The 25,285-nt window shown below is 32.4% G+C and overlaps 1 protein-coding gene and 1 long non-coding RNA gene across 4 annotated transcripts; one reads left to right on the top strand and one right to left on the bottom strand.

The window, feature by feature from the left end:
- The first annotated feature begins 5,328 nt into the window (after nucleotides 1-5,328).
- LOC117341447 (DNA-directed RNA polymerases I, II, and III subunit RPABC3-like) lies at nucleotides 5,329-23,965 on the top strand. 3 transcript variants are annotated; one of them, XM_033903296.1, is made up of 4 exons: nucleotides 5,329-5,619; nucleotides 8,468-8,551; nucleotides 11,335-11,509; nucleotides 23,384-23,965. In XM_033903296.1, exons 1-4 carry the CDS (start codon nucleotides 5,547-5,549, stop codon nucleotides 23,499-23,501), a joined length of 450 nt encoding a protein of 149 aa, XP_033759187.1. In that variant the 5' UTR covers nucleotides 5,329-5,546; the 3' UTR covers nucleotides 23,502-23,965. The 3 variants fall into 3 exon arrangements, with proteins under 3 accessions (XP_033759187.1, XP_033759188.1, XP_033759189.1); XM_033903297.1 differs by lacking the exon at nucleotides 5,329-5,619 and adding an exon at nucleotides 6,018-6,244; XM_033903298.1 differs by lacking the exon at nucleotides 5,329-5,619 and adding an exon at nucleotides 6,018-6,255.
- On the bottom strand, nucleotides 15,099-16,412 carry LOC117341448. The gene is made up of 2 exons (XR_004535631.1): nucleotides 15,973-16,412; nucleotides 15,099-15,426 (listed from the first exon to the last, which is right to left on the bottom strand). It is a non-coding gene; the product is annotated as an uncharacterized LOC117341448 (long non-coding RNA).
- Nucleotides 23,966-25,285: the final 1,320 nt, after the last annotated feature.

Genomic DNA, 25,285 nt, shown 5'->3' with positions numbered 1-25,285 from the left:
CCGTAAGGACAACAATCACATACAACTTCCATTACGATACTCCATGGGTTACGTCCATTTTCGTAGGAATATTGATGATATAAAGTTTCTGAATACATTTTTTTCACAGTTTACTTGAATAGGACCATAACCCTTGGAGTATCAAGGATACATCATTTATATATTTACATTATAAGATAATCAAAACTATTGGGTACACTTTTTCTTATGCACTAAATCAACGTTTTGGCCTACAGTTTTTGCGAAGGGACATAACTCTTCTAGCCATAACTAATTGCTTTTGACAAAACCACCTTACGACGGAAATTATAACATCACAAATTCTTCTTTTATGTTCGTTCTTTTTCTCTTTCTTGTATTTCATTTAGAATCACCTGTAAAGAGGATATTAAAGACGTTACATCGGCGATAAAAGAATTGACTCCTGCATAATTTCATACAATATAAACCTTCTAAAAGTTGGGGCTTTTGTTTTATCTTTTTAATCAAAGGTGAATTAATTGCATTCAGAAAAATTCTACCATGCGCCGCATCTATATTTGTCACATTGGGTCTTATAAACGATCACTTTCATTCTAGACCCTGTAATTCACTGTTTGAATACTGTAATTCACTGTCTTAATACTGTAATTTACCGTCTGAATACTGTAATTAACTGTCTGAACACTGTAATTCACTGTCTGAATACTGTAAATCACTGTCTGAACGCTGTAATTCACTGTCTGAACCCTGTAATTCACTGTATGAACACTGTAATTCACTGTATGAACACTGTAATTCACTGTCTGGACATTGTAAGTCACTCTCTGAATACTGTAATTCACTGTCTGATTACTGTAATTCACTGTCTGAATTCTGTAATTCACTGTCTGATTACTGTAATTCACTGTCTGAATACTGTAATTCACTGTCTGAATACTGTAATTCACTGTCCGAAAACTGTAATTCACTGTATGAATACTGTAATTCACTGTATGAATATAGTTATTCACTGTCTGAATACTGTAATTCACTGTCTGAATACTGTAATTCACTGTCTGAAAACTCTAATTCACCGTCTGCATACTGTTATTTACTGTCTGAACACTGTAATTCACTGTCTGAACCCTTAATTCACTGTCTGAATACTGTAATTCACTTTTGTGATTCACTGTCTGAACACTGTAATTCACTGTCTGAACACTGTTATTCACTCTCTGAATACTGTAATTCACTGTCTGAATACTGTAATTCACTGTTTGAATACTGTAATTCACTGTCTGAAAACTGTAATTCACTGTATGAATACTGTAATTCACTGTATGAATATAGTTATTCACTGTCTGAATACTGTAATTCACTGTCTGAATACTGTAATTCACTGTCTGAAAACTCTAATTCACCGTCTGCATACTGTTATTTACTGTCTGAACACTGTAATTCACTGTCTGAACCCTTAATTCACTGTCTGAATACTGTAATTCTCTTTTGTGATTCACTGTCTGAACACTGTAATTCACTGTCTGAACACTGTTATTCACTCTCTGAATACTGTAATTCACTGTCTGAATATTGTAATTTACTGTCTGAATACCGCAATTCACTCTCTGAATACTGTGATTCACTGTCTGAATACTGTAATTCATTGTCTGAATACTGTAATTCACTGTCTGAATACTGTAATTCACTGTCTGAACACTGTAATTCACTGTCTGAATACTGTAATTCACTGTCTGAACACTGTAATTCACTGTATGAACACTGTAATTCACCGTCTGAATACTGTAATTCACTGTCTGAACACTGTAATTCACTGTCTGAACACTCTAATTCACTGTCTGAACACTCTAATTCACTGTCTGAACACTCTAATTCACTGTCTGAACACTGTTATTCACTATCTGAACACTTTAATTCACTATCTGAATAAGTTTATTTTCTGTCTGAACACTGTAATTCACTGTCTGAATACTGTAATTCACTGTCTGAACACTGTAATTCACTGTCTGAATACTGTAATTCACTGTCTGAATACTGTAATTCACTGTCTGAATACTGTAATTCACTGTCTGAACACTGTAATTCACTGTATGAACACTGTAATTCACCGTCTGAATACTGTAATTCACTGTCTGAACACTGTAATTCACTGTCTGAACACTCTAATTCACTGTCTGAACACTCTAATTCACTGTCTGAACACTGTTATTCACTATCTGAACACTTTAATTCACTATCTGAATAAGTTTATTTTCTGTCTGAACACTGTAATTCACTGTCTGAATACTGTAATTCACTGTCTGAATACTGTTATTCACTGTCTGAATACTGTAATTCAGTTGAATTTTGTCAAGATGCAGATTAAAAGTTAAAAAGTAATTTGTTCTTCAATTAGTTTGTAGGATAATCTATGTAATTCTTGAAAATAATATTAATTCATTAGAAATAATATATCGCCTATACCACTCGCTTTACCTTGTATGCCAGAAGTCTCTTTTAGCACGGCTCAGGCACAAGTATAGTGGTCATGAGAGTGATTTATTTAGTGTAGGTATATATCCTTCACCTTTTTGTCATTTCGGTCACGGTAAGGAAGGTGAGCGTCATTACTTTTTCTTTTGTCCGCAATTTGCAAATGTACGTTAGCTTTATTAAATTTTCCAACGCAAATTGGTATTTATAGTCATTTCCTTATATCAATATTTTTGTGGCGAGATCCTGACCTTTCATTTCAAACAAAGGATGCACGGTGGTGTAGTGGTAGGATGCAGGGCTACGTGACCGAAGGGTCGCTAGTTCGAATCCCGGCACAGGCGCTGTTTTGTGTCTTTGAATAAGATACTTTACTCCGTTGTGTTCCAGTCGATTCCGCTGTAAATAAGTACGTGGTAGGGCAGTACAAGAAATGTTATGTGTGAGCTGTAAGGGCTAAAATGGCAGCTCCAGCTGTATGCTGAGAAATACAATGGCTGTTTGTTAAAGGCCCACAAATATTATAAATAATAAATAATAATTTGTGATCCGCTGTGAGGCGGCTATGTAGTTGTGATATAGCAGTATGTAAAACACCAAATTACCGGTATTATTAATTATTACTTTACTTCACCCACTATAAAATCAACAAAAAGTTTTAAATTTACTTAATGGACAACCTAGACAACCAGAACTTCTTATGTGTGTCCTTTTCTGTCGTGTTCTATCCCATTCTTTGTTATCTAGAGTAATATTTAATAACAGTAATAACAGTTAGTAATGGTACACGTTTAAAATTATGCCATCACGTGTTAATTGTAACTATTTTGTACTGTTATACGAACTTGTGTCAATCTTCTTGGTGCCTTTGTCAATAGAATATATTTGGATGAAAAATATGACATTTGCATAATGTTGATGTGGTATAATGGTATAAGCTGCAGGTATTTCTGTCTAGAAGATTAGGTGACGTAGATCGTGAGTTCGAGGTCCCGGTCCGGGCACGACTCATGAAATTATCTTCTTATTTCATTAGCTTTACTATGCGTAATATAAAATATGTACTATATATATAATAGTATATAATGTGTCATATATATTATACAAATATATCACGGGTGTCTGTGCAATAGTCCAGAATATTGAAAACGAGGTACCGGTAATTGACCGATGTACTATAGCACATCGGTCGATCGTTAACCAGTACCGAGGGTCACAGACGCCATTGGTGTACATATTTTATTACATATCAATAAAACACACTTAGAATCACTAAAATTTCGACTTTCCTTTGGCCTAGAAATCGCCAGTGCTGTTGTCCGGAAGTGTTCACATTAGCCCGAGTTACCAGCCACCATTTTGATACACTGTAGCAAATAGGCCAAGTGATATTATGTTTTTTCCTCTCTTTTCAAAAAGGAGGGAAGCAGTCTATTTACCAGTTAACTTTTAGAGAAAATAAAGTAGGGGTATGATAATGAAACGGTTAAAGTATGGGGTTGAGAGATATAGCAGTTTTCTGGTGACCCTTGACCATGACTATTTCCCTCGGCTTCGGGGCATTCCTTCGTTTGAATAAAGTTTAGGTCGTCCAAATTAAGCTTACTGGAATTATTTTTTTCCAAATAGTGAAAGTTATAATCTTTACACCAAAAAGGCAGTTTCACTCTCAAGATAAACCAAAGTTCCTCGAGATTTAAGTCATGGACATTTTTGATTAATTCGACCCGAAGTATCACTAATTACCCCAAAACATACGGTAGTTGTATACGATACGCCTTTTTCTTGTACGTTTCTGCATTAAATTTCATTACTTGTAGGCACAAACATGCACTCGTATAATCATTGTTCTCATATAGAATTCATCAATATAAATTGTGCATGTTTCTGATGTGCGAACGAAGGAATAACCCTTTAACAACAGCTAGAATGGATTAATTTTGGCTGAATTAAGAAATTTATTATAGCAATATTTTAGTCCAGAGTAAAGGAGGCATATTGGACGTTGTACTGGAAACTGGCTTTATCTTAATCAAAATTTTATGATTTTTTTTTAATGCAGACATGTGTATAAATGCTTGGACAATGCCTTCGTCTCTCATCTATCGTATCTTTTATATATGTTACACATGCATGGTCCGTTGTCGGCTGTGGTTAAACAGATCTTTGTTAAATATAGTTGAATTTAAGATCAGTATCGTGGTGTACCGACACACTTGTTAATTCTTTGGTATGTGTAGTTTATTAGACCACATTTACAGTTGTTCTTTAAACCATTTGTATAACCAATAATAAAAAGACAGCTAGGTAGGGTACGGACATTGACCTGAGTGTTGGGCCTGTGAAGCGGAAAGTTTTAGTTCTCCTTATTGAACAAGAAATAATTCAAGAAAATAATGTGTTAGTTTAAGTGTCACAATTATTAATAAAAGAAAATGTGTTGTTGTTTTTTTTCTCTGTGAGGTTGAATATCAAATTGGTTAAAATATCCAGCACAAATGTCTTCAGAATGTGATAGCTACATTAAATATTTGTCTTAGACACTTTTCCATGAGCATATTATTTTTGTCTAAAATAAATTACTGTAAGTAAAAAACATAAGTAAATTAAACCAGAGACTTGTATATCACAAGTCTCTGATTAAACTAACCTATAATTAAGAAAAAATATGATTACAAATCTCTAATTATACCCTTTTTCACAATTCTCAATTCAATGCGTCTATTAAATAAAACTCGTAATGTCACCCTAAATATAAGCACTAAAAAAAACAGTTAAATAAATGTTGTCCATATCATAAAATTACAGACAAGTTAAAACACGCGTCTTGTCGAGTTACTTCCCCTATAAATACTCTCTTACGCGTGAAAACTAAACTAGTGTACATGAAATCACTTCCTGTCCAGAAGGGGATTTGTTGCAAATAAAGTTATCCTTGTGTATTTTGTGAAACTGGATAGATTTCACATATTGTCTAGAATCTGTGTCATTAAATTGATAGATAGAAACATCTGTTAGTCAAGACCGACGTTCTTTTGATACATATTTTATGTAATAGTTATAAACTTGAGAGGTCACGCCGGATTTAAAGAAAAATGGCGGGTGTGCTATTTGAAGATATATTCGACGTTAAAGATATTGACCCTGACGGGAAAAAATTCGACAGAGGTGAGTTAAAACTACCTATGTTTATTAAGATTTTTTCTCTAGTTGTCAAGTTGTGTTTCTTTGGATTTCTATAAGTTCGCTTGACAGTTCTTGACCCGAAAACATGGACGAACCCCGGGGAGCATGTGCCTACTTGATTTGTACACAGTCATGAAAAAAATGGTGCATGTCGTTGTTTTATATTAATTAAGATCTTAAGAGTTAGCGTTATCTTTTTGTAACAATTTAAATTGACAACCTTTCTTAAGAATTAAAAACTAACTGTAATACGATCAATACAGTTTTACACTGTTGAATGAGTACCCGGTACTTTTCGGACTTGTCAAAACTTGTCAACACTGAAGTTGTCTGATTGGTTACGGACTTCAAAAGCCCTACAAAACCCCCTGTGGATCGTGACGATTCTGACAGACCAAGGCGTAACACTGACAGTCGTACATCTACACGGGACAAGAAAGCCGGTATGCCTTTCAAGATTTTTACAACCGGTAACCTGGCCGAAGTAAGAATGGCTACATTCGACATGCATACTAAGCTAGAATCATCCGAGGGGCGAGAACGACTTTCCAGTGTGGACTGACGATCGGTTTTGAAGAAATGAAACCTACAGAAAAAAAAATGCCTGGTAAATCATGTGTGAGCCTGTCTTGTCATTTTGAATGTTATCAAGCAACTGATAATTCTGCTTAAACAGTGATTATGCCGTGTCACTTTTCATGATATGTTTGAAAGAATTATCAAATGTTCAATTTGTGACTTGAATTCAAATTATTTTATAAATATTATAAATGTTAACCTGCCATATATATTTTAACAATGTCTGTGTGTTTAATGGCAGGCTGAGACATGCCATGGAATGGAATCTAGGATTGTCAGATTAAACATGGAAAATCTTTAAGTATGAATTCATAAAACTTGCAGAAAAATATTTTTTATGCTTCCTTACAACAGTAAATTTCTTTCTGTTTGTTCTTTGTCTGAAACTTGGAAATTTGTTTCGACTGTAGAAATTTCACATGTTGAGTCTTGCAGCATGGGTTGCCTAGGTATGGAATACACAATCATACAAACCAGGTGGCAGCTGGTCTCCTATACAAAGTCAATACATGTTCTCTGAAATATTTATAGAACTATGATTTAATTGAGTGGGAACAATTTATAAAATTGTTATATTTATTTTTTGCATTTTTTGAGAGGATTAGAGAAGTTTTCATTGATTTTAAACATGTTATTAAAAAAATCACTAAGCTAATCTGTAAGTTAAGATTTACTGGGAACTTAATCACCTGCAACTTATTGAAGTTAATGCATTAAGTTTGTCCCAATTTTCCTGGATTTTCTACCAAAAGTCATATTTTATTTTTGCAGCACTTAATAAAAGACGGTACCAATATTGATATTAAGGGTTAAATTTTGCATTTATTCTGGTTGATGTGGTCAGTTCTATTATAGATGTCTGAACAATGTTTTATTTATTATAGTTATTATTATGGAGTGTTCATCAAACTTAGCTAAATTTTTTTTTTTAAATCAGGCCTGTTTTGTATGTGTTCTGTAATAAGTCACAGGGTTTTCAATAAAAATATTTGTAAAAGGCTACAAATGAATAGTAGCAGGTATACATGTATCTGAGGATTACGATAATATTTTTTTAGACAATTTTTAAAAAGTGAATTAAGTCATTTGAACCGGCCAAAACACTATTCTAACCGGTCAATTTGGCCGGCGACCGGTTCTAAATGAAAACACTGTCTTTAAGATCAATTTTATGCTCACAATTTTTACCAAAAAGTGATTTTTAATCTGAATGGATTTTTAATTTATATAATAATTGTTGAATTATACATATTTATGAAAGGTGGACATTATTATAGTGATAACTATCATGATGCCATCAAAGTTATTGCCATGACGATAGACGCATAGTGATATTTGGAAATGTTAGCAATGGAAAAACAACTATTTTGTGTGTTTTCTTTTCTTCTGAACTTGATATAATCCATATATAAACATCACATTAATGGAATCTATGAGCAGTGTGATTTTGAATTATGTAGGGTCAACTTACATTTGTGTATGTATACGTAGATTATGGTCTTGTATCTGCACACTTACAATTCCCTGGAAGGTGTGACCTGATCTGTGTAAATATATTTATCTAGGTAATATAAAACTAATACACCTGACCAAAGACTATGTCTGTTATTATGTATACATGAGGGTGAACTTTGACCTTCAGATGTGCTAGATTTATGACTTAATTAGCAGAGTAACGGTGATAAATACACATTTAGTGACTGAACATGTCAATACAGATCTCTGGAACATGGATTGAAATAGCAAAAATTTTCATGCTTTCAATAAACATGTCCATGAATCTCTGAACATATTGTAAACTAAGCTACATGTTCAGTCTATGACCCGTCACCAGTAACTGTCATTTTGTGCCCCAGTTTGTTATTTGTAAAGATTGATATGTAATTATGTATTTTCTGACTTCACTGACTTCATTAGAAGATTTTTTTCTATGGAATGATTTGTAGCTTTGCAGTATAAGTAAACTATGTACAGTTGTGTCAAAACACAACATCCATGAAGGTAGTAAATCGTAGAAATCTATCTGAATTATTAGATATGTTTCGCCTAAACTTTCGGTTAAAATAATAAATTCATCTAGATTCCTTACCCTTAAAACGATCTTTGATATAAAAATTTACTGAAATAGAAACCAGATTGACTTCTTGGTTTAATTTGTATGCAAATTTTAGTTAAGATCAATATTATTATTATGTAATATAGAAAACAGTAATGTGTTTATCTTAACCAATCTTGTTTTCTGTCATTTCAGTATCCAGGCTTTTCTGCGAGTCCGAGTCATTTAAGATGGACTTGATCCTGGATGTCAACACGCAACACTATCCTGTCGATCTAGGTAGGCAGTAATACTAATGTGCAAAAACATTTTTTAAGTGTTTCAACAAAGAAAAATGAAATATTTATTCATACTGCTGGTTTATATTTTATGAAAACATTCTTCTATACAACTGTAAATATATACCAATTATGGGTTTTTAATAAAAATGTATAAAAAGAAAATGTCAATCAAGTAGAAATTTAAAGGCCAATTTTCATAGTCAAAGGTGAAAAGCAAAATAAATATATTATAAACTTAATTATCAAAAGTTAGAGTTATAAAAAGGAGCAATATATGCAAATGAAAAAATAAAAGATTGAATGAATTCATTATCTAACATGTTTCACCAAAAAATAATTGTATAAATAAATCTAACTTTCTGCTTGTTGGATGCAGATTTGTAATGACATAATAGTCTAGATTGGACCATTTTCATGTAAATGTTGGGGGATTTATTTTCAATTTTATAATTATTTTGTTAAGATTTCTTATGATTAATCTTAATTATAAACAATCAAGTTAAACATTTTAACTGGAGATTGTTAACTGGATAACAGTGTGATCTAGACACCCGGCGGACCGCCGCGGTATCTCCAGAAATTCCTTTCAGGATAAACCAACTATTACAGTACAAACTGTACATGACAAAGACATCCATTTAATGAGATATCTGATCATGATTTAAATTAAAATTGATCAGGTTGAATAGATATCTTTTGTCATTTAAAATCACTGCATGTGGTAACTTAAAACAAAGCCGACCATTAAAATGACCATAAACAATAGATATGTGTAGTTAAGTTCTCATCATTGATATATATACATATGTTTATACAATGTACATGTATTATTCTTATGATCAATGACTTCATAGGTAAACCTATCAACTTGGCTGGCTATACTGACACAGCGCTATTGTTATCTAATTCCAAATGTCCATTTAAAAATGCCATGGTGACGGTGTAATCAGCCGCAAACCTTTTCTTTTGTGGTTCTAGTCCCCGTATACAGGAAACAATGACAAGGTTATTCTAGCATATTGTACTGGTACAAGATTGAGGTGCATTTTCTCGTTGGCAAGTTCTTTGAATTAAAGTCCAGCAAATTTTGAAGAAAAAATTTGTCTCAACTTGTTGAAAGATTGAACATTGGGAAAGAAACAATGACATTGTGAAGTAATTGAACACTGGTGTGAAGTGCATACTCAGTATATTGGGGCATTTAAATTCTAACAGGAACACTATACAATTCTCAAAAGAAATATAGGCCTGTGCTTGTCATGGGCCCAGTACTGTTGTAGCTTACTAATGGTGTGAAATGGTAGCAGTATTTCTATGAGCACAAACTTGTAGATCAATGTGCAGTATAAAACACAAAACGACACTACAAACACTACTTCTGAAGAACAAACAGCAATTCAATAACACATTTCCTTTCTTTGTATATCATATTGAATTTTAATACTGTTACGAAACTGTTATGTTTGTATTTCATGCATAATATACCATGTTGAAAATATACAATCAACATTTTAAAATTGAATATTGACTACCCTAGCAAGTATGTACATGTTGCTTACATGAAATACAAAGCAGCTAGTTAAAAGGATGTTTAAAACTTTCAATATTAAATACAATGCAACTTGCCTGATCTGATACGCATTACGTCAATGTCATATAGCAACATCATACATGCAATTGTAGTGTATAATGCATCAGAGTTGGAACAATTTTATTGAAAAAAAGAATTTGGACTTTGATTTATTTTCTTCTGAATTTCAATTATGCAATAAATGTAGAATCATTGTAATATGAAGTTTATGAAAGATGTTATGCTGGCCGAAGTACTTGTAAAATATGAAACTATTGAACACTTTTGTTAAATTCTGTAGAATATTGATAGAGAATTAGTAGAAGACACTCATCCATTTATATAAATGCCTTTCCAATTCTATAGTATACTTCTTCACCAAAAGTTGTTTAATATAAATCAAATATTTTTTTATTATTCCTTATTAAAGTAGTAAAATTAATTCTCCAATGAGTCAATGACCCACCCTCAGGTTTGAAGAACAAATGCACAAATATCAGCTGATAACTCGACTGACCTAAATGTATCATGTCGATACAGGCTTCCTAGGTTTGCCACCTAATTATATAATTGTGACCATTCCTTGTAGTCAACTGAATGAAATATGATATCATTACCCCAGACCTATTAACATGTAGTATTACAATGATGTTGATGGCTAGTCAAAAAAAAATCACTTTAAAAAACTGCCAAAAATCTACATGCATTCAAATTAAAGCTGACCACTCAAATAATTTCTTATTACTTGATTATAATAGTGGACATTTTTTGAACATTTTTTCTATGAATATGTGTACATTGTGTTATCAACATTATCAGTGGTGAATTATAATAAGCTGTTCACTCACAGACTGTATGTATATGCACCTCGAGACGTGTATAGAGGATATCTGTTCTAACTTGCTTTATAGTAGTGCAAACAAAACACCCACGTTTAAATACCGAGGACTTTCCAGGGTACTTACATATGTACATTTTATCTCATGTCCCTTAGTATTTCAATTGAACTATGACTCATAAAAAATAGATAATATTAAAGTTATATATTGAATACCTGTCTGTTTAAAGCACTCTTTTGATTTTCATTAAACAACACTGGTAGTCTGGTACAGTTTAAAAGTTTTGTACACAATTAAAATTATTTTTACTGTTTTACTATGAATAATCAGCTAGTAAAATGCTACATTAAATGATTAATTTTCTTTCTTAAGGTGACAAATTCCGAATGGTGTTGGCAACAACCCTAAGAGAAGATGGATCTCCGGACGATGGAGAGTACAACCCTTTGGACACCGGACCTTCCCGTGCGGACAGCTTTGAATATGTGATGTATGGCAAAGTGTACAGGATTGAGGGAGACGAGACTGGTCCAGATTCATCTCGATTGTAAGTCTACACTATACATTTCTGTGGTAAAGCCAGTTATTTACTGTAATAGATGTTGTCTCACAGTACAGTTACTTAGGGTCTTGTCAGCTTAATATCATGTCACAAAAATAAACAAAACCATAAAATCAAAATTAACCAATGAAAAATACATACCTGTGTTAAATTATTGACATAGATAATCACTTTATTGTTTTGATCAATTAACATCTTGATATTTGTAGATTTGTTATCGAATCATCAGTATGTAGATTTTTTTTTGTGCACTCCTAAGCTGATAAATCATGAGTAGCTGTATATATTTGTATGTCAGGGGAGGCAAATCATTACATCTGTAGATGATATTCTTTTAGATTTAATATAATTTAATATTCATACAAATATTTGAAATCTTCAATCAGTCATGTCATTGTTTTGAAAGTCACAAACTGCAGTGAAATGATAATGCCACCTCTTACACGTAGATAGCAATGTCCAGTACGTACCTGTTTCATGGTGATCTGAAGCAAAATAATATGACTTTTTACAAAACTATGAATTATTAAAAAAAATTCTTGGAATTAATACTTGATGAGCAATTTAGACCAATGTCAGTGTACATACATATGTATATGGATTTTTTTTTTTAAATGAAACAAAAGAACATTCTCCTCACGGCAATATTTGAAGAAAAAAAATTTTCATTCAAGTTTTGTCATATGATTTTTTGGTTATTTGAAGCATGTAAGTTTTGGACATTTTAGTGTTTTAAAAGCCCATCTTGTGTTATATGTTCATTTATCTCCCCTATGTATTTCGTAGACTAATAACAGTTACTGATCCTTATATCATTACACAGTGTCGGGGAAACTCAAAGCTCTTTCAACAAGGAATCTTGTTTCCATTGAGGTTTTGCTTATTGATTCATTTACGTTTTCAAAATGGTTCCAGAATGCATTGTTACAATACAGATAAAATGCTATTTGAACATAAACATGATTCCTGATTTCCCCCTTTGAATATGTGTAGTATAAGTATTCACTTGACTAGGTGATTCTAGAGTGTTATTCATGAAAATGTAGTTGATACTTTTTTATGTATTAAGTCCTAAAAGTCACAACAAACGCGATTGTATTATCTATCAAAAGTAGTAAAATACTTAACTGTAAAACAACCGACAAACTACAGTTATTTCCTTTAAAAACAAGTTAAATTTTTAACTAAACATGACTAAACAATGTTCCTTGTTGTCTGTTAGATCTTTATCTTATTAACCTAGTTGACTATATAACTTGCATGTGACCTCACTTTATGTTAAACAAGCAGTATGTATGAATGCATGAATGTTTGTACGAATGCATGTATGAATGGCTTCAGATGTTTTCTTTTGTTTCAGATTATTTTTGTTGTCGTTTTTAGTTATTTCACAGAATAGTTTGTTGATGCGCGGTCAAGTGTCATGGGTTTTTTTTTCTTTTTAATATTCTGCATATCTGTTAATGAAGATTGAAGTCAATAAAGGACTAAAAAATATGTAATGAATACTTTAGCATTCTAAAAAGATTGTCAACACAGGATTGTTTTAGTCAGAGGTAATTATATTCTTACATAATATATAGTAGAATTACTCTGAAGAAAAAATACTATTCGGTCATCAAACACATAAAGATTGACTAAGACTAGATTTACATACAAATATACCTTTAAACCAGGAGGTTAAAATGATATTAGAATTTGAACTTTGGTCACATGATTGGTCACATGATGTGTGCTATCACTACCTTGAAAGTTATCACATGGATGTCCCCGATCTGTCTGATAAATGCTGTGAAGATATATGTTGTATAAACATGGTATATGTTAGATGTCCTCCACTGAAAGTGTTGATTTAGGCTACATTCGTGAGGAAATCAACAAATATCAAACTCAGTATGATCACCTTTACATTACAGGTCATTGTATATAAGTGATAATATAGATAGAACATGTCTCTGTAGATAATTTGCATTATATTAAAAAAAAGATATAAATATACATGAAATAAGGTATGATAGAGTAAATCATATAAATATATAAATAAAATCATTACGTAAATTTTATAAATATATCAAATACTTCAGTGTGTATACCGTGATGGGATACTCCATGTACTTGGATTAACACCAATAACGAAATCCAATCAAAAACCTAAAACAATTCTGTAATAAAATTTCATTGTCTGAAATAAAAAAATTGTTATAAAGTTATATAAATTAGAGGAGCCTGTTATTGAGCTGTACATTTTAGCTGACAGGTCATTAATAAAAGATGATGAGTATAAGTTAAAAAGTAAATCTAAAACTGTTTACTAAATAACAAGAGCTTTAATAAACGTATTAACATGGCATTTGATATTCATTTCTCATTTAGTATACTATTCTATAAAAGTTGATATCGGAAGATGATTTTTTTATCGTAAATTTGTTCGATAAGAATTATATTAACCTCTATATAGAGTTTATAAATATAGTCTACAATACTGTGGTTTGTGTCTGTGTGATGGTTAATGCTATGTTTAGTGGGATCGTATTTACGGTAGCATAACAAGGTTATATATATAGTGGATAAGTAGGCGTACTTAACAATGTTGCATCAGATCTATTCTGGGAGTGAGAGTAAGCAGTAAGAAAGCTACAAATGTGAGTATTAATTATATATCTAACACGTTAATTGATATTTCTTCATCAGAAAAAAAGTTATGTTTGGTAGTGAATAATGCTAAATTTAGAGAAAGTTCTGACTTCGTGAAGTTTTGTATCTGACAGGCAGATAAATATAAATACAGAAAGTTTAAAATGCTGTGGTATTTTTATTATCTTACACACCTGCCTACCTGTAGATCCTATTTATGAAGTCAGTACTTGAGGCAGACAGAGCATTACAAGGCATACATTGAGTGTATCCGTGATGATTTACACACACAGGCAGATTATCATAAAATAGACATTTTAGTTACTGGAAATTGAAAAATACCATACGCAAATTTTTCCTTACCAGATCGCATAACCTATTTTTCTATACTTTGTACTTTCGTTTTTCTATATCAAATTACAGATTTTGTATGTAGAATCATCTAGTTAGGATGTCCTTGTAAAACTATGTAATATACATAATCTATAAATAAACACCAGTCATACACAGCTTCTGGTCAAGGACTAGTATCTGAAGTGGAGAAGCTTAAGGGGACATATTCTATATCGTATGTGTTTTCGCTACCAGCCATCATTCGTTGTGTAGGAAAAGACATTATGATTCTTTAGCATAGGATGTAATCTTTAAAGGTAAACAGGCGTTCTAGTTGTCCGCCTGTTTCAGCTGTGGAGACATTGTCCATGTGTGTTTATTGTGAGGTAAGGTATGATAGGCCAGTTTACCAATAACAGTACCAACATCAAAATAGTATTCATAATATATCATTAACAATGATTACTGTAAACTAGCAAGAAACTTTGTTTTGCATCATATCAATACATTCCTTGAAGGATTGGTTATGTTAATTGATGTGACAATATATCGTTTAGGTTAAATGTATTTAAAATATAAAAAAAAATACAGTTTGCTAAGGGCAAAACGGGGGAATCAGACTCATTTTATTAATGAGGTTTCATAAGATACAAAAAAATCACATAATTAAATACATCACCATCATCATCAGTCATCCCTCATCTCGTACTTAGCGTTCATAGTTACTCATAAAATGTCATCAAAAACACAGTTCAGATGTCACGCTCCAGCAAGTTCCTTACGAATATCCCAACAAGTGGACGGAGACTTCTGGTCCTGTGCAGGAGAAGATACCATTGTGTGCTCGCATGGGTATCTATTCTGTGAACACAGCTGGTGGTATCTTTTTCTTTGCAGCGAATTGCTACACGAAGAGGAGGCACGCTGACAATGACCTGTGAATGGAAATACTAGTTAATTCTTGAGTTCGAATAGTAATTACATGCATTTCGTTGATAATTGTCGATTCTTCTGTAATATAATTTTCCTTTTTCTTCTTTCTCTCCTGGAAAGTGAACACGATAGATTTGTAAAAGAAAGTACAATAGCGTATTAGTACAAGGAATGAAAAGGGTTTATTTAGTCATTATACGTTTTGTTTCTCTTTTTACACCGTTATTATAACTCAAAGTCAGCGTGAGCCCCGGGGTTACGAAAGATTTATGTAAAACTGTACCTACCCCGGACTTACTATTTATATTCGGTGAAAATAAAAGCGAAACTAAAGTGACACATTTCATAATTGTTGGACTAATAAATGCATTTGACGTATCAAATGCGAAGTTCTAGGAATGTACGTCTTCATTTTAAAGAGAGTACGCCCATTGTCCAGTGTCCACATACTATAGACTGGCTTTTGACACAAAGCCAAATTCTCCGTAAGGTAAAAAAATGTTTTCTCAGTGAAATACATCAAAGTTAATTCGCTGGTATGTATTTACCTATCAAATATTATGTCATGCTGAGATTATTGTCAAATCCAATCTTGGGCCATGGTGGGGGTGGTTTGTATCCTTCTCTCCATGGTAACTCACGAGGAAGTTCAACATATAGGTACACTATTGCTGGAGACCTATTCCAAGATTAGCGTTTTTGACGCTCACCCACGACCAAGTCACTGTCATAAATACCTTTAAAATGTTCGCCAGTGCCTGTCCGTACACGCCTGTCTGTCTCCGGGGCTGTCTTACCTGTGAACATTTAATAGAATATGCCCATGTATTTCTTAATTATCAACGTTCCAATGTAATATCGTATCTTTCTTTTAAGGTATATTTACCCAAATAACAGGGCTGTGATACTTTGGTTAAATGAGTGTCACTTTTCTGTGATAATCATCAATTGAATATTAACTAGGTTTAAACTAAAACATTAGAAAATAAATAATTTACAAAATAAATTAGGGGAATTTATTCTGACATTACTACCACATCCACTTTACTCAAATATCCTTTTGATCAATGTTATTCTCATTTCAAATTAGAACCTAATAACAACTAATTGTAAAAATACTAAAATCATAATTTCATATCAACATGCTGTTTTCAGTTTTATATGGAACCGATGTCACTTCATATATATAATGTCTTGACCAAATATAGATTGCGCCATAATAGAGTGTATATATTTGGTTATGGCAGTTTTCGACAAACGTGACGAAGAGAAGATGCCTTTTAAGACATTAACACACCTGTATTAGATTGAATGTTGTGTGGTTTATTTAGTTCGTAGAGTAGATATTAAATGCCAATAAATGTCAATAAATGTCCCTTTTCACAAAATTTTCGTTTTCGTTTGTATTTATGTAAAATACTGTCAAATTAATATAGCATACGACGAACATGGGGAATTTTCACGTTTTTGATTTGCGGAATGACTAAATATAATTGTAGACCTATATTCGTATATAGCGGTATGTAAGTAACATGCAATGATATTTGTGTGAGTTGTACAATTAGAATTGACGTATATGGCTGACTAACCTACTATAATTAGGTGTATCTACAACTAACAGTTTGATGTCGAGTTTGCCAAGGACCTCATTCACTTGATAAATGCTTGGGTATGCAATGTAGGGACTACATGTTGAAACGCGTTAAACCGTCCTCTAGGTCACCAGCTAATATGACAGGGCATTATGATCCGCTCCTAACTGTGTGTACACGGTAACGTGCGGTCTATCAGAGATTAAATTGAAAGAAATATCAATAGTATACTAAGGAAAGAATGGACTTGCTATCGATCTGTAAATTCTAAAATATTTGTTAGACGGTGCTATGGGGAGTGCATACCCTGTTTCACCATACGACACATACAATTTATGAATTTTGACAGAACATTTGTATAATCGATTCAGCCAAGTTGCATATATATTAAAAAATGGCGATCTTTAACATGTTTATTGTTGCGTTATAGTTTTTGAAGAATTAAACTTAGAATGGTTCCAAAAGCTCTCTTTGTTTTGGCCTGAAATCTTTATGCCTGTCACGCGACTATATCAGACTATCTTTCTTTACAAAAGCATTATTCGTTGAATACGTTACGCTTCGACTGCTTGTACAGGTAACTATATAGATTTGTATAGATCTATCTGTCAGGTACACGGTAAAATTTGTCGTTAATATAATTACCTATTGTACCCGTGCTAACCTGAATGAACCTGTTCCAGTATCACACATATATAGGCTTGACAAGGTGTATATATGTATACCTGTATTATGTGCACGCCTCCCGTTCTGGGTATATACATACACCTACGGTCTCGCGTTGAGATCAGCTTCGTATATAAACTCGTACTTACCTGGTATCGAGTGGATTTCCAGGTAGATGATTCAGCAATCATTGAGGTATAAATCTGTGAGATTTATCTGCGGGAAAGCATATGACATATCCTTGTCCGTACGTATTATTGGCATAGGAACAGGCAGATGGTACAACTCGTCAGAGGTAAAACCCAACCAGACTACTAGTTTTTGAAATGCCGGAAAGACATAACTTTCTATCTTAATTGTGCCTTGGTAATTCTCTTAATGTTAATATGCGTTGTAAGGTTACTTTGATTACAATTGAAAATAATTGTCTTGAACTTTTACAGATATTGTTCAGACAAAATGTGTTGTAAGGTTACGTTTACAAAGCTTTTTTCTGTGTTTTATTATTGACAATGCTTGTTTTGAATTTTTCCTCAAATATTCTTTAGACGAATTTGTCCGATATTTGTCTTAAAATATTCCATTTAAATGTAACATAACGTATTTTGTGTGGATTTTTAAGCCATAATTATTTTCTTAGGCATAATATTTAAAATAATGTGTTTATTCTTTTTATCTTTGCGGTTTCAATCATCTAACAGTTATTATTTTTGGTTCATCACCGATGTCACTTTCGATTTAGACGTTTCCCTGTGGTGAGTGGTATTGCTTCTATATCACTTGGTTAGGAGGCTTATGTAACTAAAAAGAAAGTTTATATCTAAATGCGAAGCCGAAACATTTCCACATCCTGTTGGGAGACAATGAAACCGTATAGATATATTGGACACCTCTTACACGCATGAACAATTATAACCGCTCATGTAGTTCTGATGTGTCGACACATACCTGGAATTTTATTAGCATACATATGCTTAACATGAAATAGATTTATCTTAGTTATTAAAACGGTTGATACAAGTGCAGTAAATATTTCGTTTTACACTGCGATACATAATATGCGATATCATAAACACATCAGGGGATATTATACATTTTGAATAAACCTTGGTCAATAGATATACGAATACAATTTGGATAAAACATGTTTTCACCTGAATCCGGTTTTGCCGTGTAGGTGTTTAAATGTGTGATGATTCGATAATCATAATAAAAATTTTCGTTTTCGTACTTTGAACTTTAATGTACAATTCATGTTAGGCCTGTACCTCTACGTAACTAAAATTTCACCTATATACTAGGACACTTTGATAACGAAACACACAGGGACTGAGATATCTTTTGGGTGGGTGCCAATACTCTTTTTCATTTTTGTCGTGTAGTGAGGTATCGCCGATGTAAACATTGCAGACATTAGGCCAGAGGATTTTGACTTTACTTATCAAATTACACAGCTATAAATAATTAACTATTGTCCTATTTTGCAACTGAAAATTTTAGAGCTGTTCTATTTAAAGAGTTGTTGAAATAGTAATTAAAAACTGAAAGAAGAAGGCATCTCCGATTCAATATTTAAATTAGAAATTGACAGTTCTCTATACACAAATATCATTTATAGCATGATATTTAATACAAGGAATCATTGATAATATTCTTCATAGAAAAAATCAGCATCTGGATAATTTGATAATTCGTACCATAATTTGATAATTCGTACCATAATTGCCTGATCCTTCATCGGCGATACATATGTGTAATGTGTACAAATATGAATTAATGGTTTACAATTTAAAGTAATGTATTGATAGACTGAACGCTACATCTTTCACGAAGGACACTAGAATTTAAATAGTATATCAAAAGAGTTTTTTATAATGGGTAAACGCCTTGCTTACGTTTACCTTATGCTTACGTTTACCTTAATTCAATGCAAGTTTAAAAAATAATTAAGTTTAAATAAATCCAATACAACATGTGGTTAAAAAGCAAACATTTATTGTAATATCCCTTTTATTTCACGTGACGGGATTGTAAAATTTCCGCTATCTTGTTGTATAGGCCGAGTCGTGCTGATACATGCATAACTCAGGTTAGCCGCGAAAAAATGTTCATTAAAGAATCAATACATTTATGATATGATCAAGAAAAAACATGACTTTGTTGAGCGCGGTAATTGTCTACTTCACCTAATAAGGTGAGGATTTAAAGACCACGTGGAAAAGAGTGACGTAACACGAATTCCCAGTGGGAGTGGGAATACTTGAGTGGATTCAGTGTACGGCTGTTGGTTTTAAGTAATCATGTATTATGTTAGAAGTAGATATTAAGGTATTGATCTTTAACATGCTTTGAATATCAAATGGATTAACACATTGATTGTGTAATACACTGTTGAACCTATTGTAATACAACGTTATACAGTGTTGAATCTATTGTAATTGAGGCATTTAAATGTTTGTTATTTACGTTTAAGCTGTATTACAATCCAAATAATATTTCTTTGATTGTCTTAGTGTAACGGACGGTTGATCTTGGCTTATATGCACTGATTTTATTGCCTGGTACCGTTTAGGCGGTAATTTCATGTCGAAGCCTGATGGTCGTATGCCTTTGTTTTACCGCCTCAACCTCACTGATAGCTCATTATATATATCGACTTGTGAATATTCTAACCTTAAACAGATAATTTTCAGATAGCACATCTTCAGAAAATTCATTTAAATTATTTCATCTATCATACTTATCTTTGTAATTTAGATTTAATTCCGATCAAGTTCTGTTCGGGAGGTTGGTTAGGAATCAACCAGCTGTGAAATATATACTCTGTATAAAGTTATCTAAGGTACAATTAGATGAATTGTGGAATTTCAACAACTGAATTTGGATACTTTTGTTTGAGATATATTTTTTTTGAATTAAAATTCATATATCCGGTATGGTAAATAAAACTCTTTTTTTTGTGCAATACGTTATTCTAAATTATAATATTCATTTGGGTTCAACATGTAAATGTCGAGTTTCTTCTCGTTTAAATAGGACAAGATAGTTTAGATTGGAACATTTGTTTTTGTTAATATCTGTCTGTATTGTAATATTTGATTGTGGTAATACATTGTACTGTCGAGTTTTGCATGACATCGTATTGTGGCTAGTTTGCACCTTAATTGTATTAGTGTATTAACATGTAGTCAGTGTTTACATGTATTGGCCTGTATTACACATTGTTACATACATTGTATTGTGTACATGTATTGCATCATTACCGTGACGAAGTATCATTTCCAATATACCACACATTCTGTTTAAAGTTTACACAATTATGTTTGGCTTTCCGTTTTGAGACGATGGTTTTATTGGAAATCCTACTTTGTTGACTTCTCTTTAACCTGCATGTAAACTAACATTTACTATCTGGTGTATTTAATATGAAACGTTTATTGACTCTATTACACGTGTATGTGTATGAACTGTTACTTACAGGAAATGTCACGTACTGATATTTATTTTTATTCTCTTCAAAATTTCAAACCACTCTTACATATTTATATGCCACACACTACATCGGGCATTTCATCAGCGTTCCTTAACTCAATGAGATCCCGTAGCTTAAAAAAGTATATAGGAAATCATTTTGGATTTTAGGAAACTTTAACCAAAATATTTCTTTAAATTCACTTGTGCTTCCCAAAATACGGTGTAGTTGGGGCATCGATTTCTATCAGTTCATACACATTGATTTAGCATGGTAAATGTGAATATTGTTGTGTGAATAATCTGTGTGTGTGGAGGATATACCAACCGACAATTTTGGCATAATTGCTGATTAATCAACTCTGAAAATTAGACATAGACAATAAAACACGTAAAAATTATGATATAACGCGCATTCAAAACATACGTTCTTTCGAAAAAAATAATCATGCCAAAATTGTAATGGAGAGAAGAGGTCAAATTATCTAAAACAATATATGAATTCGCTTTCATTTCAAATTCTGCACATCATACTCTTGCACCTATCGCATTCATTTTTGATTGACGCTTTATAATTCAACATTTTATCTTAAAAACAAGTTTCTACTTTTTGGATGTAAAAGTGAATGAAGACAACAATTCGGGCTCGAAGAGTTTAGTAATTGGTAGAATCTGTGTACAATCACTACCAGCTGTGCATTCTACAATCTAATTAGTATCTGTAAATGCATAATCTGGTATGTGATTGGACCAGGACAGTCACCTGACCTCTGTCGTCATGTGGATACCACGCACTCTCACCTTCACTTGTGACCTGTGACCTCTGACCCACCTGTTAACAGTGCATGATGGGTACATTAACAACCGTTGGACTCTAATATTATTTTAGTTGCATGTTTTACCCATGTTCTTAACTTACTATAATGCTTCAGTCAATTAAAGATATTCTTTCTGTGCCAAAATTAAGACAAAATCATAACTAAAATATCACAGAAAAAATATTTTATTGATTGATGGACTTGTTATTCATGTAACTAACACTTCTGTAATCTTGTTTGTTGTAACCCGTTCAATTGAATATATATTGTTTTGTTTATAAGTTCATTATCTATTAACTTCAATCTACAAATCTAAAAAACAATGTGTATGGCTAGAAATATTTTTTTGGGAAGTGACATATTTGCTTTGTACACTTGTGATTTTACAATCTCATCCATCCATCCATTAACTATCAACCAGTTTCCATTCGACCATCCATCCAGGCATTCAGGCTATCTTGTATCTCTATTGGTCAATGTTCTGCCAATCATCAAATCTCATGCAAATTTCCTTGGATGTTTTTCTTCCAATGATATTGATTGGTGTGTTTTTGTGGCAGTGTGGTTAGCTGGTTGTCATGGCAACAATGAAACAACCACTATTTGCACTCCCGTGAAACCATGCTCTAATTCGGCCATTTTCGGTCATTTTTATTCAAACTTTCTCATTAACTATTCATATTTGATCATGGTATTCAGCCAAACCAAAATGGATGTATGGATGAAGTCGATGGATGTGTAAGGTGAATTTAAATATTTTTGTTATTGTATGACACATCTCTCTAAATCATTCATACATTCATCACATCATTCATAAATCATTTCAGTCATACCGGGGATGAGGAACGCACTCCGTGGATGTCATTTCAGTACATATACTACCATATTCTCTCATGTCATCAGATTCATTACAAATACATCCAGTAACCACAGTTTGATCAGATTTGAAATAAATGTTTACTGAATATTAATTTTTGAAATATTACTAATTGATGATTTTCAAAAAATGTCTAGTGTATTTGTCATCATTAACGTCACCATTTCATACTTACCTGAAGTCAAGGTCTTGGAATTTCACTCATTATGATGTTGTAACGTTTTCCAGACGTCAACTCACCATCTTTTCTCGGCCGTTCTTCTCTGAGTAACTCTGCTGTATAGTTATATAGATTTCTATGTGTTGATACATTCCACTTCATTTCATCTACACATGATTATGAATACAAATGGGAAAACTAAATACCGGATAAACGAACTTATAGGTCTATTATTTACTAGATATACCAGCGATAACGACTCTAATACAAATATCTAATATAGATATTTTATAGTGAAAGAAAAATATGTTTTAAACTGTTTTCTTATAATGCAAAATTCTAATGAAAGTGTTTTGTATTTTATTTTCGTTGCAGATCTGCTTACGTGTCATATGGTGGTCTGCTGATGCGGTTACAAGGGGACGCCAACAACTTACACGGATTTGAGGTGGATTCCCACGTATATCTGTTGGTGAAGAAGTTAGCGTTTTAAGTTGTGTGTATGTATTTCGATTGTAAATGTGTGGGCGTATGGACGATTGATAATCTTTGTTCAGTCGGAAACTGAAATCAGGGTAGTTGTGATTTTATTTTCCGTATCAGTAAGATAATTTAATATACTTAAAATGATCCCGTATCAGTCAGATAATATATACAATAATATACAAAATGATCATTTGTCGAGAGTACACTATCAAAAGTAAAATATTTTGTTAGCCACAATCTGTTAACGGTTTAAAGTCTTGAAAAATCACATGTCCATTAGTACCCTTCTGTCGACTTGTTGATGGATCGAAGAGATATATATATATATTCCAAGTGGGACTGGGAGTGAGAGCGTGGATGGAGAGTTGAGTGGTATGAGAATTGCGTTGTGAGAAGTCACCAAGCCACCATTTCATGTGTTCATTTTACATCAGACCTTTTATAAAAAAAATAAAATGAATATCTCAAATATGTACTGAATTTGTTTTTCAATATACATAATACATGATTTGATATGAAAGTGGATTTTACGTAATCGTGTAACTAGGTTTGTCTTTGTTGTTCCACAAAATTGTGTTAGCGCTGTGAAAGTTATTTTAAGTGTTTGTCTTGACATTGTCTGCGATATGATAAAATATTGAAAATCAGATATCGCATATCAAAAGTTGTAGATAAAAATGAAATTTAAAAAAACAACAACAAAAAAACAACATAGAAATGTACTTTTTATGAACTATTTCTGTAAAAGATATGAAAAAAAAGTTTTAAGTCTATATCGAGAATTCCAAGAATAAATTCATACCAATATATATAAACAGGGATAAAACAACCTCTGTATATTCCGAAAGACTTCTTTTGATACCAACGAATACGTAAACATCCACTTTAATTTAATGCTGGTTTGGGGCGGTTGTAAGATTCTTGTACGAAAGCAAAGGGATAAGGTCACGTCGAATTTTCAAAATTTACAGTTTTTGAAACCTCTGGGAAAGTAAGAGACAAGGACACGTTATTATAATGTCAACTAGAAGGTACCAATGTATATATACTGTCAAGTTCAAGACGCTTCGAAATGTACAATAGTTAAATATGATATGCTTGAATAATGGCTATAATGTAATCGTTTAACAATATATAAGCATATACAATTTTTTGGCTCTACTGTACAGAACTCTCAATAATATGTTTTGTACATTGTGCCAATCTTCGTCAGTTTTCCCGGTGTAAAAGCTTCATTGGGATTGCATTTCATGTAAGAAGGTCAAAGGTCAAGGTCCTAGAATAAAAAAATATTTTACATTCACAAGGATTCCATAATTGATGATCTAAATGATAGGAAAAGTAACAGGATATTAAATAAGTGTTTTTTGCCGACTTAATCAACAGTCTTATTGATAAAGGATGTCATATACGATATTATTTGACCACTTTTACCCATCTTCGCTGTCGCTTGATACAGCTAACATTCCAAACCATTAAAAATTAAAATATGATATACAGTAGTCCTTTGATTAACACATTTTTTTTTATGTATATACACATGTATGTACATAATATTCAAATACCTCAACTGGAATATTTAATTCAGTAAGCTCAACATAGGCATACTATTCATATCAAGCATGGTGTGAACTTCGTAATATTCGTGGTGAATTTAATTTCACTTAATACTTGCGATATCAGATAAAGCGCAAAGTTAAATACTCAGCTAACATAATATTCATGATAGTAAATATGGATGTCTTGTTCATTTTTGTCAGTGAAAAATCGAAAACTATTCATTCTATAAAC

Source organism: Pecten maximus, chromosome 13 (assembly GCF_902652985.1).
Source record: "Pecten maximus chromosome 13, xPecMax1.1, whole genome shotgun sequence".
Taxonomy (NCBI): Eukaryota; Metazoa; Mollusca; class Bivalvia; order Pectinida; family Pectinidae; genus Pecten; species Pecten maximus.
The sequence above is the reverse complement of the archived record's forward strand: the minus strand, read 5'-3'. Positions and strand labels throughout refer to the sequence as shown.

What these genes read in the sequence shown, in the direction of transcription:
- LOC117341447 (XM_033903296.1), top strand. Translation starts at nt 5,547, where the DNA reads ATGGCGGGTGTGCTATTTGAAGATATATTCGACGTTAAAGATATTGAC. An exon ending in ACACTATCCTGTCGATCTAG is followed by an intron (nt 8,552 to 11,334) that starts GTAGGCAGTAAT and finishes TTCTTTCTTAAG; the next exon opens with GTGACAAATTCCGAATGGTG. An exon ending in GGTCCAGATTCATCTCGATT is followed by an intron (nt 11,510 to 23,383) that starts GTAAGTCTACAC and finishes TTTTCGTTGCAG; the next exon opens with ATCTGCTTACGTGTCATATG.